General features: G+C 45.1%; 1 protein-coding gene across 1 annotated transcript in view; it reads left to right on the top strand.

Moving 5' to 3' along the window:
* LOC121811903 (rho guanine nucleotide exchange factor 2-like) overlaps positions 1-19,704 on the top strand; it is a 32,354-nt gene extending 12,650 nt beyond the window's left edge. The window contains exons 2-13 of the mRNA XM_042225935.1: positions 9,795-9,957; positions 13,095-13,162; positions 15,416-15,479; positions 15,569-15,701; positions 16,637-16,740; positions 16,834-16,971; positions 17,306-17,556; positions 18,463-18,588; positions 18,736-18,853; positions 18,933-19,181; positions 19,260-19,339; positions 19,437-19,704. Of these exons, the coding sequence (XP_042081869.1) occupies positions 9,795-9,957; positions 13,095-13,162; positions 15,416-15,479; positions 15,569-15,701; positions 16,637-16,740; positions 16,834-16,971; positions 17,306-17,556; positions 18,463-18,588; positions 18,736-18,853; positions 18,933-19,181; positions 19,260-19,339; positions 19,437-19,613 (1,671 nt within the window). The 3' untranslated portion in view covers positions 19,614-19,704. The remainder of the gene's footprint in view (positions 1-9,794; positions 9,958-13,094; positions 13,163-15,415; positions 15,480-15,568; positions 15,702-16,636; positions 16,741-16,833; positions 16,972-17,305; positions 17,557-18,462; positions 18,589-18,735; positions 18,854-18,932; positions 19,182-19,259; positions 19,340-19,436) is intronic.
* The last annotated feature ends 28 nt before the right edge of the window (positions 19,705-19,732 follow it).

Genomic DNA, 19,732 nt, shown 5'->3' with positions numbered 1-19,732 from the left:
GAAACCTGGCTGATTGTGACCCACACCCGCTTTCACACCTTGGCTCATGTGATTAGGTAGAGGATCATCAGGGGGTCCTTTGTCCCTCTTTGGGGAAACTCCCACTGGGTTTAAATCTGGGACTCTCCACCATTTGACCTTAGAACTGAAGAAGCTTCTCGGATGAGAGGTGAAACGTCTTCAAGCAACTCAAAGAAGTCCAGACGCTTTTCTTTCCAAGCTCCTTAGGTCTGTGTTTGTGTTTCCCTGATGAGCATCAGTAATAAATACCAAATAAAGATTTTTTTATGCAACTTTATTTCTTGACAAACACTTTTACAGCAGTGTTGTTCTAAGCACATTAATTGATCCTACAAGAGAACTCCTACACTACACTAACATCTTTGCTCTGAAACCCTTCAACGAGTCTGCAGCTGACAGAATAAAAACGAAAGCAGCAGGTTACCAAAGTTTTGGTTTAAAATTAGCTAGAAGGGTTTTCACTGATTATTTTATTACAGTAGATTCTTTGCAGGGGGAATACGTTTTAAAACCACTGTGAGAAGCACAAACTGCTCTAGTCATGTGAATCTGCATGAATTAATTTGGTGATTTAGAAAATGTCTACATTTGGTTCTACTTGATTCTAATCTGCTGGCAACACAGAACAAACACCAAGATCAGCTGTTCTTTCCACTTTGATCTGCAACAAGTTGAAACGATTTTCACCATCAGGCTGTGAGAAGCTTTCGTGTTTAAATGGATCCAGTTTCACTACTCTAACTACCTTAGAAGTAAAAAGCACCGCTCTGAGCACGCTCAGTGAAAAATTAGAGAATTACAGAAACTGTGTGTGTGTGTGTGTGTGTGTGTGTGAGGGGGTGTGTGTGTGTGTGTGTGTGTGTGTGTGTGTGTGTGTGTGTGTGTGTGTGAGAGTGGCTGTGAGTGTGTGTGTGTGTGTGTGAGAGTCTGTGTGTGTGTGTGTGTGTGTGCTGTGTGTGTGTTTTGTGTTTGTGTGTGTGTGTGTGTGTGGTGTGTGTGTGTGTGTGAGTAGAGAGAGAGAGAGACAGTGTGTGTGTGTGTGAGAGAGAGAGACAGTGTGTGTGTGTGTGTGTGTGAGAGAGAGAGAGAGAGAGAGAGACAGTGTGTGTGTGTGTGTGTGTGTGTGTGTGTGTGTGTGTGTGTGTGTGTGTGTGTGTGTGTGTGTGAGAGAGAGAGAGAGAGAGACAGAGTGTGTGTGTGTGTGTGTGTGTGTGTGTGTGTGTGTGTGTGTGTGTGGTGAGAGAGAGAGAGAGAGACAGTGTGTGTGTGTGTGAGAGAGAGAGAGAGAGAGAGAGACAGTGTGTGTGTGTGTGTGTGAGAGAGAGAGAGAGAGAGAGACAGTGTGTGTGTGTGTGTGTGAGTGTGTGTGTGTGTGTGGTGTGTGTGTGAGAGTGAGAGAGTGAGACAGTGTGTGTGTGTGTGTGTGTTAGTGTGTGTGTGTGTGTGTGTGGTGTGTGTGTGAGGTAGAGAGAGAGAGAAGAGAACAGTGTGTGTGGGTGAGCTCATTGTGAAACCTGGCCCCACCCTATCATGTGATTTCCTGAGGTCAGATGGCCCAGGATGTGAATGTGTAAATCTGGGACTCCCCACCATTTGACCTTAGAACTGAAGAAGCTTCTCGGATGAGAGGTGAAACATCTTCAAGCAACTCAAAGAAGTCCAGACGCTTTTCTTTCCAAGCTCCATAGAGCTTGGAAAGAAAGCTCTAAGGAGCTTTCTGGATGACTGAGAACCTTCACAAACACAGACCGTTCACACGTCGAAGTCTGAGAGATCTTCTAGCAATTATGATCCTATTTTCTGGAGATGTGATTGGTCAGTAGGTGGTTATTTCATATCTGACGATGTCTAGTTACCATGTCGATTTACCCCAGAAAGAAGTGATTGACCTTGGTGTCCAAAACCCAATTTTCAAGCTACATTCACAAAACCTCTGACTCTTCTTGCAAAAACGTTCACCCCAAAACAATTCAAACTGTGCTCAAAACTGAACTATGCCATCAAATCATGCCTCAAGTCAATCTAAATTAAATACTACTGAGTAGTCACTAAACACTACATAGGAAAAAGGAAAACACAATGCTCAGGACATGAAGCGTTAAGTCAGGCCAGCATAGACTGCGTTTCACCAGCGTGTTATCAGCTCTGCGGCTGGTACGCGGTGAGGTCACATGGGTCAGATTCCAGTGAAGCATTACCTGTTTCTCTTCTGTCCTCACTGAGTCTGCTGTCTCTCCCGTCTCTCCTCTAACCTCAGCTTACTTGCTCACCGTCACATGACACCCCCCCCCCACTCCACAGCACAGAGCTCGCTTTCTTCGTCTTCATCACTGAGCTCTTTATTTATTGATCAGCTGATCAGTGACTGTCACCAGTTTCTCTGTAACTATGATGCTTTTCTTGTCAATGCTGAGACGGTTTTCACATCACAGCTGCTGCAGTTTGTTTACCTTAAAACTTTAACTTTACAGACAGTTTAAAACAGGAGCTCTGTCATTGGCTGGCTGCTAGTCACATGATTTCTTTCCTTTAATTTATATCTGACCAGAAGAAGTTCAGAGTCAGAAACAGGAAGTAGTTATTATTTTCAGGCATGAGCTCAAATAGAAACACTGATCACATGCAGAGAAAACTCAAGCAGGAAGAACTAACCGTGTTTCTATAATCATCACCATCATTAGTTAAATCTGTGATTATTTCCACTGACAGTGTTGCTCTTTGTGACGGACACGAAGTGGGGCAGTGGAAGGATGGATATCTTGATGCTGTGCAAACGTCTCGTTCTTTATGCTTTGCTCATAAGCAGCCAGACTCGAGCAGGAGTTCTCCAGTAAAGTTATTTTGGACACTGGCTGATTTTTCAGTCTGGTCCATGTACCTGACCACTGTGTTTGTTTAGCCTCGTAGCTCTGACCTTTGAATCATTCAAACATAAAAAGGATAATAAATCAACGATGAACCAATGTTGTATCCACACATAAGACACCTCAGTGTCTTTAGGCTCTTTCTTACCAGTGTCCTGTTCACATCTCTTTACTGAACCTATGAAAAATGTTAAAGATAACACAGTTGGAAATAAAAAATTTTTTTAGTATTTTTGCACCAAAACAGTGAATTCCAAAGAACTGGTATCTGAAAACTCAGCATATTTCAGCAGTGTGACCCTAGTAGCTGAACAGTATCACGTCCGTAACAGGAGTAAAAAAACCCAATAAAGACACGAGACAGGACCTGGGAGATGATCCAGACCTCCAGCTGATCGTCTGCTGCTCACGCATTACCACCCATGCGTGGCCCAGATCTGGTTTGCCAGGGGTGGCCCACACATGGGCCAGCACAAGGCCAGTTGCAAACACACAGTTTCAGCTGTGGCCCCAGATGTCAGCCTAATGTGTACCTTAATCAAGCCATGTAATAACAACATGTGCATAATAGTGCAAAAGTAACATGACAAAACTCTGTTCAGACAGTGAATGGACTGATTCTTATATAACACTTTTCTACTCTCCATTACTCAGAGTGCTCTATACAACATGCCGCATTCACACACTTTCTCTAAACTGAGTGCTCCCTAACTACATTCATACACATTCACACTCTTGACATGCAGACTGGAGGAGCCAGGGATCGAACCACTAACCTTCCGATCAGTAGGTTGCTCTACCTCCTGAGCTACAGCCACCAGTGTAAAGATGAGTAAACCCTCACTAGGTTTTGGATAAAGTGTACACTCACAAACCTGAAACCTGCATTTGAAACGTTGGCTACCATAGCAGTATAGTATTGCAACATGGCATTTGGGTCTTCTAACTAAAAAGGAACATAAATAGTGCCATCATTGCCAGACCTGGCCCACATCTGGTTGACATACACTCTGCCATGACACCGGTCAGTCAGAAGTGCCAGCTTGATGCCGGATCCAGGAACCTGTTTTCTATGAGGCCTGGGCCACATAAACCAAACCACAATCGAGCCAGATATGGCATGCCATCACATAGACAGTGCCATCTATGCCAGGCCTGGCCCATATCTGGATGACATACGTCTTATCATGCCAGAAGTCAGCCAGCAGTGCCGGCTTGATACCAGATCCTGGCCAGACCTGCTTGCTATGTGGGATATAAACAGTTAGAAATACACTGGACATGTGCGTTTGCATGTTTCATCCCAAAATCAAATCAAATCACTTTTATTGTCACATCACATGTGCAGGTACACTGGTACAGTACATGCGAGTGAAATTCTTGTGTGCGAGCTTCACAAGCAACAGAGGTGTGTAAAAATACAATAACATAAAACAAACAAAATATAAGAATGGCTAAATCTGAGACTAATAAATATATGTACAATATATAATAGTATATGCATTTCTGGATGTGTATACTAAATATTTTTCTACGTGTGTGTGTGTGTGTACACATATTTTACAAATTAAATAGAGTAAACAATAAATAAAATATATAAAAATATACAGAGTTGAGACATGTGCAAAACAGTGGCGTTACTGTACAGTATGGAGTGCATAATGTTAAAGTTCCAGTAGTGAAGCTGAGGTGTCTATGACGTGTTCAGCAGTCTGATGGCCTGGTGGAAGAAGCTGTCTCTCAGTCTGCTGGTACGGGACCGGATGCTGCAGAACCTCCTTCCTGATGGAAGCAGTCTGAACAGTTTATGGCTGGGGTGACTGGAGTCCTTGATGATCCTCCCCGCTTTCCTCAGGCAGCGCTTCCTGTAGATGTCTTGGAGGGAGGGAAGCTCACCTCCAATTATCCGTTCAGAGCACCGCACTACTCGCTGGAGAGCTTTGCGGTTGTAGGCGGTGCTGTTGCCATACCAGGTGGTGATGCATCCAGTGAGGATGCTCTCAATGGCACAGTGATAGAAGGTCCTGAGGATGCGGGGGCTCATGCCGAATCTTTTCAGTCTCCTGAGAAAGAAGAGGCGCTGCTGCGCCTTCTTCACTGTTTTGTTTGTGTGTACTGACCACGTAAGATCCTCAGCCAGATGTACACCAAGGAACCGGAATCAAAGGAGCTTGCAAAGAAAAGCGTCTGGACTTCTTTAAGTTGCTTGAAGACGTTTCACCTCTCATCCGAGAAGCTTCTTCAGTTCTAAGGTCAAATGGTGGAGAGTCCCAGATATAAACCTAGTGGGAGTTTCCCCCCACAGAGGGACAAAAGGACCCCCTGATGATCCTCTAATCGCCTGAGCCAAGGTGTGAAACTGGGTGTGGGTCCCAATCAGCCAGAGTTTCGGGTGTGTTCATTGTGAAACCTGGCCCCACCTTATCATGTGATTTCCTGAGGTCAGATGGCCCAGGATGTGAGTGGGCGTTAAGGCGTCTGGGGAGGGATCTCAAAACTGGATTATAGATGGCAGAGAGTTGGTGTCGTAAACCCCGCCTCTGTTCAAAGATGGTCGCTCACAGTGGACATAGATGGCTTCTTTCACTCCTCTTTCAAACCATCTGTCCTCTCTGTCCAAAATGTGAACATTGGCATCCTCGAAAGAGTGTCCTTTAGAATAGAATAGAATAGAATAGCCTTTATTGTCATTGTACAGAGTACAACGAAATTGGAGTGCCACTCCCTTGGTGCAAGTTTCAATAATAAATATAAATGTAAAATATAAAAAGTACAAAAAAAACAATCGTAAGTACTCAAACAATAGTATGTACAATATATACAGGATAGCAGCATTAATATAATGACAGTATGAATAGCAGCATAATATAATGACAGTGACGGTATGGAATAGGTTCAATTGTTTTTGTGCTTATTTACTACGGTGATAGCTCTGGGAAAGAAGCTATCCCTGAATCTGTTTCCTTAAGATGCAGATGGACTGCTGAGTCTTGTCCTGTGGAGGTGGCTCTTCTGTGTTGTGCCATGCGCTTGTGAAGTGGCTGTTTGGTCTCTCCAATGTAGAGGTCTGGGCATTCCTCGCTGCACTGTACAGCATACACCACATTGTTAAGTTTGTGTTTTGGCGTTTTGTCTTTCGGGTGAACCAGTTTCTGTCTGAGCGTGTTGCTGGGTCTGAAATACACTGGGATGGGGTTAGGGACTTTAAAGTTTTTAAATTTTAATTACAGGCCAGTAAATCCAGAGTTATGATAAAAATATATATAAGCCACGCTTTTTTCTAAATACTGTGGTCACATTTTTGTGTGTGTGTGTTTTAAGTGTTTTCTAAAGACAGCACGAAAACAGTAAAGAAAGGAAACATGTGGCTTTATTTCTATCGGTGGAAAAATACACCATGGCGACCAATTTTTAAAAAAGTCAACACGTGGGATTTGATTGTTTAGGAAGAGGGAAAAGTTTGGGGAGTGACGGTAACGGCAGCGAGACAGAGTGAGTTTTTAGATGTGGGAGATTTGTGACGTTTAGTGTGGAGTGCATACTTAGTGTGTTGTGTTGTCTTGTGTAGTTGTTCTGTTGTGTAGTCGTTTTGTTTTGTGTGTCAGTGAGGGCACTAATGAATGTCACAGAGCCACATTTGCAACGTAAACACTGTCACTAAGTAGAAACCAGCGGAGTGATACGCCTGCTGTTGTCGGGCCTGCAGGTTTGTCCCTGTGCTCTTCTGTCTTTTGGTGGACAAACTTGTTTTTTACTGGCACACATCATTTGTGGGGCATCTTATTGCCACACCTGATTGTTCTCTCATTTTAGTTTTAGTAATATTTTTAAATGGTTGTACAAAATGAAAAAAAAAAACGGCAGGTGTATGGGGTGCATTTTTAGATAAATGGTTGTTTATGTTTACAAAATGTACATTTTATATTTGCATTTCAAGTTATAAAAATGTACTCAACATGTCTGTGTTTTTTTACAGTAAAAAAAATTCTACTAGGATTTTAAGTTCTTTGTGTGATTTCAGATCAGTAACACTAATTCAGCATGTCGGTGAAAAAACAACTAAATTCAGTTGAGCTGAAAAGAAATCAAACAAGGCAACGGGGAAAAACCCAAAATGAAACAATTTCAGGGTGAAATACAAACATAAACTCAAAAGGAGTCAAAAATGGCCGGTTGTATTGTAGACCTCAGAGGGTTAATCCAACAAAACATGAAAAATTAGGTTTAAATTTTTGTTCATGACAGTGCAGATTTCTGACATTTTGTGTAATTTAAGCTGTAACAATGTGACTGTTTTTAACAAAAACAGTGAAACTTAAGTTAGACTTGTGTTTGTAAATGAAGCGCCCCATGTTGTGTAGCTTTCTGGATTTTATATTTATTGGGCTACATATTTATTTATTCTACAGGCTATACAGTACATAAGATCAAAACTCACATGTTTTATGTAACTAGTGTGTAATTATGTGGGCTACAGACAATAATTAAGTTATAGACTATATTTATATGAAAAACGTGCATACTTACTGCATTTGAATCATTTAACCATATGTAACCACCTGCATGTGTGTTTGAAAAAAAAAAAAAAAGGCTTTGATTTTGCCACCCCATTTGATTTCTTTGCCACCTTAAGAAAATTTCTCTAGATCCGCCCCTGGCGCTGACGTCATCCGCGGTGGGCACACTGTCCAGTCTCATGGTGTTCGCTGCGTCGAATCTAGCGTAGAATACGTTTAGATCCTCACACAGAGAGGCCGTGGTCTGCAGTGTGCTGGTTTTCCCTCTAAAGTCTGTGATCGTGTTTAGTCCCTGCCACATACTCCGAGGGTTGTCAAACTGTTGCTCCACCCTGTCCCTGTACTCACGTTTGGCTGCTTTGATCGTCTTCCGGAGTTGGTAATGTGCGTGTTTGTAGTCCGATGTGTTCGCGGAGGCAAAGGCGGTGCTCCGTGCCGCGCGAACATCTCCGTTAATCCAGGGTTTTTGATTTGGGAAGGATTTAACTGTTCTGGATGGGACGACATCTTCCACGCATTTCCTGATAAATCCACAGACTGAGTCTGTGTATTCATCAATGTCTCTAGCGGCCACGTGAAACATTTCCCAGTCCGCGTGATCAAAACAGTCCCGCAGCGCAGACTCCGATTGGTCCGTCCAACAGTGCACCGCCCTCCGGGTTGGAGCTTCCTGTTTCAGCTTCTGCCTGTAGGCGGGCAGGAGCAGGATGGAGCAGTGATCTGATTGGCCGAATGGGGCGCGGGGGAGGGCTTTGTACGCATCCCGGAAAGAGGTGTAGCAGTGGTCGAGTAGCCGGTCTCCACGTGTGTTAAAAAGGATGTGTTGGTGGAGTTTGGGTGAGACTTTCTTCAGGTTTCCCTTATTAAAGTCTCCGGCTGTGATAAACGCTGCCTCTGGGTGTGCGGTTTCCTCGCTGCTGATCGCGCTGTACAGTTCCCTGAGTGCTCGGTCAGTGTCGGCTTGTGGGGGAATGTAAACAGCCGTAATAATCACTGCTGTAAATTCCCTCGGTAGCCAGAATGGCCGGCACTTAATCATCAGGTACTCCAGGTCCGGTGAGCAGAAGGATTTGACCGGGTGCACGTTCGCATAATCACACCAGCTGTTGTTGATCATGAAACACACACCACCGCCTCTGCTTTTCCCAGTAAGATCCTGTGACCTGTCCGCGCGATGCACGGAGAACCCCGGCAGTTGTATTGCGGAGTCCGGTACCTTGTCCGATAGCCAGGTTTCTGTGAGGCAGATCACGCAGCAGTCCCGCATCTCTCGCTGGAATGAGATCCGTGCCCGAAGCTCGCACAGCTTGTTCTCCAGAGACTGCACATTAGCCAGTAATAAACTGGGTAACGGTGGTCTGTTAGTGCGCCGTCTCAGTCGAACCAGAACGCCAGATCTTCTCCCTCTGCGTCGGCGTTTGCGGCCTCCAGGGCCAGAGAACAAAGGCGTCTCAGGTGAGATGAATGGGGGGTCTGCAAACGGAGCGTCCGTGTTGCAAAACTTGAACTCCGGAAAGTTATAAGAAAGACCGTCTTTTATGTCCAGTAAGGTTTGTCGGTCGTACACAAGGAGACATGTGCTACTCGTGAAAAAATAAAGGAAAAGTAAAATTAAACACAGAAAAACAGCTGTTGCTTGGGGGAGCTCGCGACGAGGCTGCAGCAAAACACCCTGCAGCTGTTTCACATTTTCTTGCAAAAGCTCGAGAGGTGGTTGTGTTTTGTGACGTGTCGGGTTTCAACCTGCAGCATCCAATAATCTAGAATCAATAATGATGTTCAGCTGCAGCTGTGTGAAGAGGAAAAGCAGAAGTGTTTCGTTGTTGGTGGATTTCACACCCATGTGTACTTCTGTGTTTGTGATGACATCATCCCCCCACCCCCCCCGGTCCTCACACACTTCCCCTTCCTGCCCCTCCCAGGGCAGAAAGCAGAAAGCAGAAGTTCAGCTTTTGGGAACATGAAACATGTTTCTGATGAATCGTCACTTTTAGTGTTTTCAGTTTAAACTCTGCTCCCTCTGCTGTTACCGATGGATCGACTGATCAGGTCTGAGTCTGTGACTTTGGAGCAGTTTAGTGAAGATGTCTCTGAAACTTGACGGTGGTTTCGGTTACAGATGTGACTCATTTAAGCCTCACGCTGCCTTCACGTCTGTATTGATAGCTGATTAATCACTCTGGCTGACAACCGCGTGTGATTCCCACGCGTGGTGGGCCTCCAAGTATTTGATTGACTCATTTCAGAGTGGAGCCACTGATACTCAGCCCTGCACTCTGATTGGCTGGTGAAACAGTCTGCAGCCAATCAGAAGTCGTGGGTTTGAATCCGCTGGCTGTTCTCAGCAGGTGCTCCGGTCCCCTCATACAGCTCTGTCTCATCTGTTTCTCAGAATAAGGAGAAGGAGCGCCTGAAAGAGAGGGAGAAGGAAGCGAGAGAGAGGGAGGCGCGCTCCAGTAATGGCCACCTGTTTACCTCACTGACAGTGTCCTCCACCACCCTCTGCTCCTCCTGCAACAGGAGCATCACGGCCAAAGAGGCGCTCAGCTGCCCAGGTAAGCACACCTAGGGATGGGTATTGATAAGATTTTCACGATTCCGATTCCATTTTCGATTCTGTTTAACGATTCTTTTTAAAAAGGAGAACACTAAGGTCGATTAGCTTAGAACTTTGTTTTATATCTTCTCTTTGAACAAGATAGAAATTTAGGAGTAACATGGCCTTACAAACCCAACAGTGAGATCTTAAGAGATCCAGCCTACGGCTCTTCAATGGGGTGTCACAGGGTCCCCAGGAAAAAAAATGTAAATGTAAAATAATAAAATAAATATTCTTCTGTAGCAATAACAAAGTATAACATAAATTATTCTGTAGCAATTACACAACAGTAATGTCCCTGCCTACAATTAAACACATTCACTTACTGAAAATCATCTGCTGTGGCAAACGGGTGCAAGCCTTTGACCACAAACTGAGTCTCTGCTCGGTGACATTCGTCTATCCTGCCTGAAAGGAGACGCTACCGGCAGACTGCAGCGAGAGCTGCCAGCATCTGAGCCAGACTCTGTCTCATCATGGTCACTAAATGCACAGTAATGGCAGGTTTGTAATAAGGCAGATCGCGCTAACATAATATGCACTGTTAGTTGATTATTTACCTGCCGCATTAACGGGAGAGGACGTGCAAACGTTACCGCTGCTGCTGGGTTGAGATTCACGAGTCCGGAGCGGAATTAAAAACACGACATTCATTTAAGGTCATCGCGTGTTTTGTGAGCAAATGCTTTTGCATATTCGTAGTGTTTCCTCCCTTAAATGAAATATCTACTTTGCAAGTATTGCAAGTTGCCCTGTTGTCATCCGTTCTCGTAAAGTATAACCAAACTTTTGAGCGTTTGAGCCGCCGTTTCCTGCCAGGTAAATGACGCTCCGCAACGTGGTGACGTCATTCGGGGCGACTGGAATCGATAAGGGAATCGTTTGCAAAAATGGCAAACAATTCCAAGGAATTGAAACAGTGGGAACCGGTTCTCAACAAGAACCGGTTTTCGATACCCATCCCTAAGCACAACTGTACAGAGGGAGGGTTTACAGTTCATTTACACACAGGAAACTTTATTTATACAGTCGATTTACAGATTGATCGAACTTGTGTGTGTGTGTGTGTGTGGGGGGGGCTTGTCTGCTGTGTGTATGACAGACGGTGTGTTAATCCTCCTCACAATGAACAGATGTACCTCCGGATTAACACACACAGAGTCAGCTGAGATCAGTGTAACACAGTAAAATCTCCTTGTTGAACACAACAGATTGGTCATGTGACCACATGTAGACCTCAGGAGCGGGTGAAAGAAGACTCACCCCTCTTCCCGCCCCATCCCCCCAAGCCCCTTGCCCAGTGTGTATGTGTGTGTGTGTCAGCCTACACACCTTGTTGTCCTGCACTCTGATTGGCTGCTGCAGATGCACCCTGAGAAGTGGGTCAAGGGGACTATGTCTACGTGTGTGTGTGTGTGTGTGTGTGTGTACACAGACTTCAAGTCAAGTGGCTTTATTGTCATTCCAACCATGTACAGTGGTACAGTACACAGTGAAAGGAGAAAGCGTTCCTCCAAGACCATAGTGCTACAAATGACAGCCAATCAACACAAGACAACATAAAGTGAAATATGTCAAAACTGCAAAAAAACAAAACAAAGACAGCGCAACACCAGACAGAACAGAACGATACAGACAGACAAATCTTTGGGTAGAGCAGGGGTGTCCAACTCCAGGCCTCGAGGGCCGATGTCCTGCAGATTTGGCTAAATTACCTCCTCAACACGTTTTAAAGTTCTCCAGAGGACTGGTAATGAACTGATCGTTTGATTCAGGTGTGTTGACCCAGGGGGAGATCTAAAACCTGCAGGACACTGGCCCTCGAGGCCTGGAGTTGGACACCCCTGGTGTAGAGCAACTCGAAGACTGAAGAAAGTTTATAAAAAGAAACATACACACCCAGAACACAGAGTATTTTTAACTGTGTGTGTGTTGTGGTTTACTGGCGACATCTTCTGTGGAAAAAGTGAGGTCAGCACAGTGAACAAATCTTTACAAGTCTTTAGCATGTAAGTGGTCTCTTTCTTGCCTGGTTTCTGCAGGTTCCAGTACCACTGTGGTAGTTGGGTTTCTCTCTCTCGCTTCTCTTTTTTATTTATACAGCATCAAATCACAACAACAGTTGCCTGAAGGTGCTTTATATTGTAAGGTAGACCCTACTATAATACAGAGAAAACCCAACAATCATATGACCCCCTGTAAGCAAGCGCTTGGGTGACAGTGGGAAGGAAAAAATTCCTTTTAACAGGAAAAAACCTCCAGCAGAACCAGGCTCAGGGAGGGGCGGGGCATCTGAATCTTAAAAAAGTTGTAGAGTTTCTGTTGGACTTCACAGAGTCCGGCAGCACAACAGATTCTGTTCTGTAAACTTCAGACTGTAAGAAGCTCGTTTACAGACTGTTTCCTGCTGGATTAATTGAAGGCTTTGCAGGGAGTTCCTGATAATAGTGCTGATAATAATAATCCAGCCTAGAAGTAATAAATGCATGAACTAGTTTTTCAGCGTCTGTTCATTGTTTCGAATTTCAGAGATATACATTTTCATTGTATACCAAAGAAAATGTATGCTATGTCTTCTAATGATGCTGCCTAAGGGAAGCATGTATAATGTAAACAGAATTGGTCCTAGCACTGAACCCTGTGGAACTCCATAATTAACCTCAGTGTGTGAAGAGGACTCTCCATTTACATGCACAAACTGGAGTCTATTAGATAGATATGATACAAACCACTGCAGCGCAGTACCTGTAATACCTACAGCATGTTCTAATCGCTCTAATAGGATATTATGGTCGACAGTATCGAACGCTGCACTGAGGTCTAGCAGGACAAGCACAGAGATGAGTCCACTGTCAGAGGCCATAAGAAGATCATTTGTAACCTTCACTAAAGCTGTTTCTGTGCTGTGCTGAGCTCTGAAACCTGACTGAAACTCTTCAAATAAACCTCTGCAGATGATCTGTTAGCTGTTTGACAACTACTCTTTCAAGGATGTTTGATATAAAGGAAGGTTGGAGATTGGCCTATAATTAGCTAAGACAGCTGGGTCACCCCATTTACACCCGTGTCTCTCTTTACCTGTGTGTCTCATAGCATGTAATGTCACCATCCACAATCGCTGCAGAGACAGTCTGGCGAGCTGTGCTAAGATGAAGCAGAAGGTAAGAGCAGTCTCTCTCTCTCTTCTTACCTGTCTGTCTGCACACACCTGTCCCAGTCCTGGTAGGCTACAGTCACACTGGGGAAAACAATGGTTCGCTCTTGGTTTACATCTTATATCAGAAAGCTTTGCTATCAGGGTCTTTCTAAAAGAAAGGTTACATTAACTTCAATTCAATTCAATGTTATTTACACAGCGCCAAACCACAATAGTCACCTCAAGGTGCTTTATATTGTAACGTAGACCCCACAATAATACATACAGAGAAAAGCCCAACAATCATATGACCCCCTATGAGCAGCACTTGGCTGCAAGTGGGAAGGAAAAACTCCCTTTTAACAGGAAGAAATCTCTGGCAGAACCAGGCTCAGGGAGGGGCGGGGCCATCTGCTGCGACCGGTTGGGGTGAGAGAAGGAAGACAGGATAAAGACATGCTGTGGGAGAGAGACAGAGATCAACACATACATGTTAATCTCTGCGGCTTTGCAGCGGATGGTGCAGCCGCTGTGATAGGTGTCACACCACTGAGTGAAAAAAATCAGCCCTAACCTGACCGTCATTCAGTGCACCGTTCACAGTTAGAACAATGATGTGGTAAAACATATTACTTTCACATATTTATTAACTCTGAAAATCTGAAAGTCTACTGTTGAATTCAGTGAATGGAGCAAGATGCCTCCGTTCTTGCACAGAGGAAAGATGTGTGGGGGGAAAAGGGAATTGATGCACTGCAGTAAAAATAAATGGCATCAAAGCATACTTTTTTCTTTGGGACATCCTGTAGTGGAATATTTACTAATTCTTTCTTTAAGCTGACAGCATTTTGTGCTGTTGCATATATTGAAGTTGTGTGACAGCTGGTGAAAAATAGCACAGATGAGGCATTCACCTGCACTGAGGATAGTAAAAGAAAGAAAATGAATGATGCTCTGTGTGCACACTACTGAGAAATGTTGTGTAATTTTTATTGTGCACTGATCTTTGTGTAGAAGTTTGACTAAAACACTGAACTGATCGCTGGAAAAAGGAAAACAGGATATTTCCATGTGTGCGTCCTGTCTCAGGATTCTCCTTGCTCAGTTCAAGTCGTCTCCTTGAGTAAGCTTGCAATATCATTGTGGAGCAGGAATATGTGGGGCTCGACTCTGAGCGCGCCAGGAGTGAGTAAAGATCAACAGAGCCAAAGGCTCAGGGCTCCGCCCCCTCATTCTAACTGTTAAGCAGCTAATCAAGTTAGCTTGGAGAAGCTGAGGGAGCTCAAAGTAGTTTTTTTTTTTTTTTTAACTTTATTTATCACATTATAGACATACAGTCAAGTAAAACAGGGATCACATAAAAGATAACATTGTGGTAGTACAATGAGGAACAGAAAGAGTGACAAAGACAGTGAGACAAAAGTGAGTACAAAAAATAAAATAAATTAAGGGGAACATAAATAAACAAAAGTTTGCAAGAGCCAAAATCAAGTTAGCAGTTTCAATCGGTTACAGATGTTAACAGTCTTGAGAGCCTTCGTGTTTTTTGATGAGGAGATTGTCCTTATATATTGTGCAAGTTCCATTTTTAATACAAGAAGTTCAGGCTTTCTGCCGAGGACTTTGCTTTTGTGTATATGAAATTTTGCCAAAAATAAAACCAAATTTATAAAAAAGAAAGCATCATTGTCCTTGTCTTTAAAATTATAATAGCCAAAGATAACATCCTTATAGTACAGTTGAAGATTAGGGAGAACAAAGTCAGTAATAAACTTGTGGAAATCCTTCCAGAATTTACACGTAAATTTACATGACCAAAACAGATGAGAAACTGTTTCAGGTTGCTCTTGACAGAAAGTACAATTTACATTTATTTCAGCCATAAATTTGGACAAATATTGTTTGGTAGGGTAAAACTTATGAATCAACTTAAAGGAAATCTCTTTAATTTTGTTTGTCAAGAAGGGAGCTCAAAGTAGTTTCTCACAGGAAGAAAGCATGAATGAGTCATCAGGGGTTGGTCGGCCGTGTTAGAACGAGGGGGTGGAGCCCTGAGCACGGCTCGCCAGGTCTGTCATGGACAGACATGGTGTCATTGGAGATTCTGTAGTTGGTCACACCAAGGCGATTCCCATAGTGAAACACAGAGCGAAGTTATAAAAAGAACTGCCACAAACGTCGGTGACCCGGGTTTTTGGAGCAGCTGTGTTGCTCATGAACGCAGGCTGTCTCTCTCTTTTTGGTCGCTCCAAGGTTGACCTGTGTTTCTCTCTGACAGCAACAGAAGCTGGCGTTAGCGAGAAATAGTTCAGCTCTGCAGAACGTCGCCATGAGAAGCAAAAGTGAGTCCTGTCACCTAAAAACATCTCCTTTTCCTCTTCTTCTGCTGTTGTTTGTCACAATGATGACTTTTTCTTCTTCTCTGCTTCAGCGCCTATGATGAAGGAGCGTCCGAGCTCAGCCATCTATCCTTCTGACAGCCTTCGTCAGTCGCTGCTCGGCTCCAGACGCGTTCGATCTGGCCTCTCGCTCGCCAAAAGTGTCTCCACAAATAACATCGCAGGGTGAGGCTGAGCACGGAGCTAATTGGCTGCTGGCTGTTGTGGTTGAGCAGGAGCATCAGAAACAGGAAAAGCAAATGTACAGACTAAATTGATTATGGGTGTTCCTAATAAACTGACCACTTTGTGTGGAAAGACTGGAAATCGGAAACATTCAGCTGAGCTAAAATATAAACCTCCAGGTCACAGACGAGGCTCCGGTTTGCTCGGCTCCGACATCGCCATCTTGTGGTTCTTGTGGTTGCAGGAAGCAGCTGCTGGGAGGGTTAGAGATATGGCCGCAGAGCGAAAGAAGTAAAATTCATTATATGCAAGAATAAATTCACGCAGAGTTCATTAAGAATAAAACATAAAAAAATTAATCCAGATGCTGACATCATCAAACCGCCACCCATCACAAAGTGAGGTCTTGATGCGTGCTCAGTCATCCAGGTGAGTAAATCCCATAAAGTCGATTCTGTTCATCTGGATGTTTTCAGTGGGAGAAATGTTTCGTCACTCATCCAGGTGACTTCTTCAGTCTCAGCTGACTGCAGGTTTCCAGCCTCATAAACAGGACATTTGCTCAGTGACTGAAACCAGCCCACAGAAACGTTTCTCCCGCTGAAAACGTCCAGATGAACAGAATCAATTTGTGGGGAAGGTGAAGCAAGCTTTTAAATCGCATCCAGTGAAACTAGTTCAGTGTTCTGTGGGGCAAAAGTAAAACACTGAAGCTCTCTATCTTTAAACTAATGTACTCTACTGTACTCGATTACTGTAATCGAGTATTGCAGCTTCAGTGACTTGAAAAAGTTTTCGATATGACGAGCTTCAACACACTCAGACATTCAGACATTTATTAATTGCCACGGCAGTCAACAGCTGACATGCTCACCTGCTTCTCTGCATCTTCACACCATCAGAGCATCATAAGTCACCTTTCTGTCTGTCCTCAGTGTGACCGAGGACTCTGCAGGTCTCAAGAGGATCCTGTCTCAGTCCACAGAGTCTCTGAACTTCAGGAGCAGGACTCTGTCCATGGAGTCTCTTACTGATGACGGTCTGTTAGTCACTTTTATTGATTACTATCAGATCTTAATTATGTGAGCAGGTGGCGCTGTAACCTGATGGGATTCATTCTTTCTGTGTGCAGCTGAGTGGAGCCCTCTGCTGGACGAGCTGCAGAAGGAGGGCAGCTGCGTGCAGGTCGACAGCTGGAGCCTCGCTGTGGAGCCCAATTTCCTGCAAACACTTCACAAAGACCTGATCAAGCAGCAGGACGTCATCTACGGTACAGCAACAGTCACCAAACACACACACACAACATGTGGACTCGTTACACCTGCGGGAGATTTAAACTTGGAGCTCATACAGCTTCCAGATGTGTGGGAATTTTTGCCCGTTTGTTCAGGAGAGCTTTTGTCAGGTCTGGCACTTGGCGTCTCTGTTTTAGTTCCTCCCAAAGGTGTTTGACGTGTCAGTGCTCTGTGTGGGCGGGGTCGGGTTTTCCTACAGTCCCAACGAAGTAGCCAATTCTAAAACCTTAACTAAAGCGTGGTCTACAGCTGTGCGTGTGCTCGCCACAGCTGGAGAAGAAATGTGACCGAGCTCTCTCTCTGCCTCAGAGCTGATCCAGACCGAGTTTCACCACGTCCGCACGCTGAGGATCATGGAGGGCGTGTACCGGCGGGGGATGCTGGAGGAGGTGATGCTGGAGGCGGGGGTGGTCCACACCATCTTCCCGTGTCTGGACCAACTGCTGGAGCTTCACTCCCACTTCCTGTCAGAGCTGTTGAACAGGAGGAAGGCGGGTCTGGTGGAGGGCAGCTCCACCAACTTCACGGTGCGCAAGCTGGGAGACCTGCTGGTCCGACAGGTACGACGACTCCACCTCTTGCACCCGCACCTCGCTGCTAACAGGGCTTCTAAGGCTACGTTCCCACTGCAGGCGAAAGCGCATCAAATCCACCATATCCGATCATGGTATGGCAGTTTGAACAGCACAAATCCGACATTTTCAAATGCGACCTTTTGTATGTGGTACTGAATCCGATACATATCTGATGTTTTAGAAAGTGACTGCTGTTTGATGGTCATGTCGCATTAAATTAGTCTTTTACGTCACTGACAAAAGACAGATCCCAATTATCAGCGCTGGAGAAGTCAAACGACTCCGTGTCCATATATACATCTGCACGGAGGTAGCAGCCACTGCTCCAAACAAGACCATTGTTAAAGCACGGGCTCTCTGTTTTCTCAGTGTCCTTCTTTCTCTAATTAATTTGTCAAAATTCTGTCGGTTACAACTGTGCAGAAATTGGTAGACTGCTGCAACAACACCTACCGTGAACAGAGCGCGTTGTGTGTGACGTCTTCTTTTGCACATGCAGGCCGCTTTCACACTAGAGCACGTTTGCTGTCACATTTTATTTGTAGTGTGAACAAAAAACAGACAAAAAAAATCGGATTTGATCAAAAGATCAGAATTGAGTTTTTAAGCAAAGGTAGGATGTTTTATGACCGCTTGACCCTGAAGAAGAGTTCAAATATGAGGTCGTGTCCACATACAGAATGACAACAGCAATGGATGGATTTATTTAATAAAACCCGAGGCTTGTTCGCCCGGAACTGAACGTCACGTTTGTCAACATAAACCAGCCACTTGCCACTGATTTTAAAATGGCATTCGCCAGACGGTCGCTACAAAGACACGCCAAAGACCTGAGTTTATCCACCGAACCTACACGTGTGTGTGTGTGTGTGTGTGTGTGTGTGTGTGCAGTTCTCAGGGCAGACTGCTGATGACTGGAAGAAAGTTTATTCAGAGTTCTGCAGTCGACATCCGAAAGCTGTGAAACTCTACAAGGAAGTTTTGGCTCGCGACCGGAGACTGCAGCAGTTCATCAGGGTGAGGCGCTCACCTGGCTTCAGGCTGATCCTGGAACCGTCATGGTCACTGTGTTTTGATTTACGCTGCTGCAAGCTGGTTCGGCCCGGGGCCGGCTGGTGTTTCTGATGCTGACTTCCTGTCTCCATCCTTTCCCACAATGCTCAGCGTGTGACTCGCGGTCCTCTGCTGCGGCGTCACGGCGTCCAGGAGTGCATCCTGTTGGTGACGCAGCGGATCACAAAGTACCCCGTCCTCATCCAGCGAATCCTGGACAACACTAAAGGTAATCTGTGACTTTTGACCTTTAGGATTCTCTGATGACCTTTGACTTATGACTGTGATGAATCCATAACCTCCTGCAGGCTGCGAAGAGGAGGCACAGGCTCTGAGCCGTGCACTGGGCCTCCTGAAGGAGCTGATCAGCTCTGTGGACAAAGAGGTCCTGGAGCTTGACCGGAGCAGGAGGCTGCAGGAGATCCATGCCCGCCTGGACCCGCGTGCCCAGGCAGAGGTCCGGGGAGGAGGCGTGTTCAGAGGTGGAGAGCTGCTGAGGAGGAGGCTCCTGCACGAGGGGACACTCCTCTGCAAGGTCCAGGGTACCAGGATGAAAGGTAGTGGGCTTTATCACCTGCTGTGGTGCAACATGCGTGTGGGCAGAGCTTGCAAGTCACGACTGTGTTTGTCTCCAGATGTGCAGGTGCTGCTGATGTCAGACATCTTGGTTTTCCTCCAGGAGAAAGACCAGAAGTTCACCTTTGTTGTGTCACTGGTGAGTCATGCCTGATAACATTCGAAAGCCCCCTGACCTTCTTCAGCTCTGTTCAAGGTTTCCTGTTTGCTCACCTGTCTGCTCACCTGCGTTTCAGGACAAGTCTCCAGTGGTCTCATTGACTAATCTGATTGTCAGAGACATAGCCAATCAGGAGAGAGGGATGTACCTGATCAGTGACTCCACCCCCCCGGAGATGTATGAGCTGCACGCCTCATCGAAAGAAGACAGGAAGACTTGGATGAGCCGCATCCAGCAGGCCGCCACCAGGTGAGCAAGACACACGTGTGTGTCCTGAGAAAACGAAGTGCTCTGGCTGTGCATCATTTCCTACCCCGATGACGACAGTTATCACAATACAGAGCGCCTGTAAATTCAGTTAATATCTCTCTT

The sequence above is a fragment of the Haplochromis burtoni genome, unplaced genomic scaffold (genome assembly GCF_018398535.1).
Source record: "Haplochromis burtoni strain Fernald_Lab_line unplaced genomic scaffold, NCSU_Asbu1 Contig_190, whole genome shotgun sequence".
Classification (NCBI taxonomy): domain Eukaryota; kingdom Metazoa; phylum Chordata; class Actinopteri; order Cichliformes; family Cichlidae; genus Haplochromis; species Haplochromis burtoni.
This window is presented reverse-complemented; position numbering and strand designations above follow the sequence as displayed.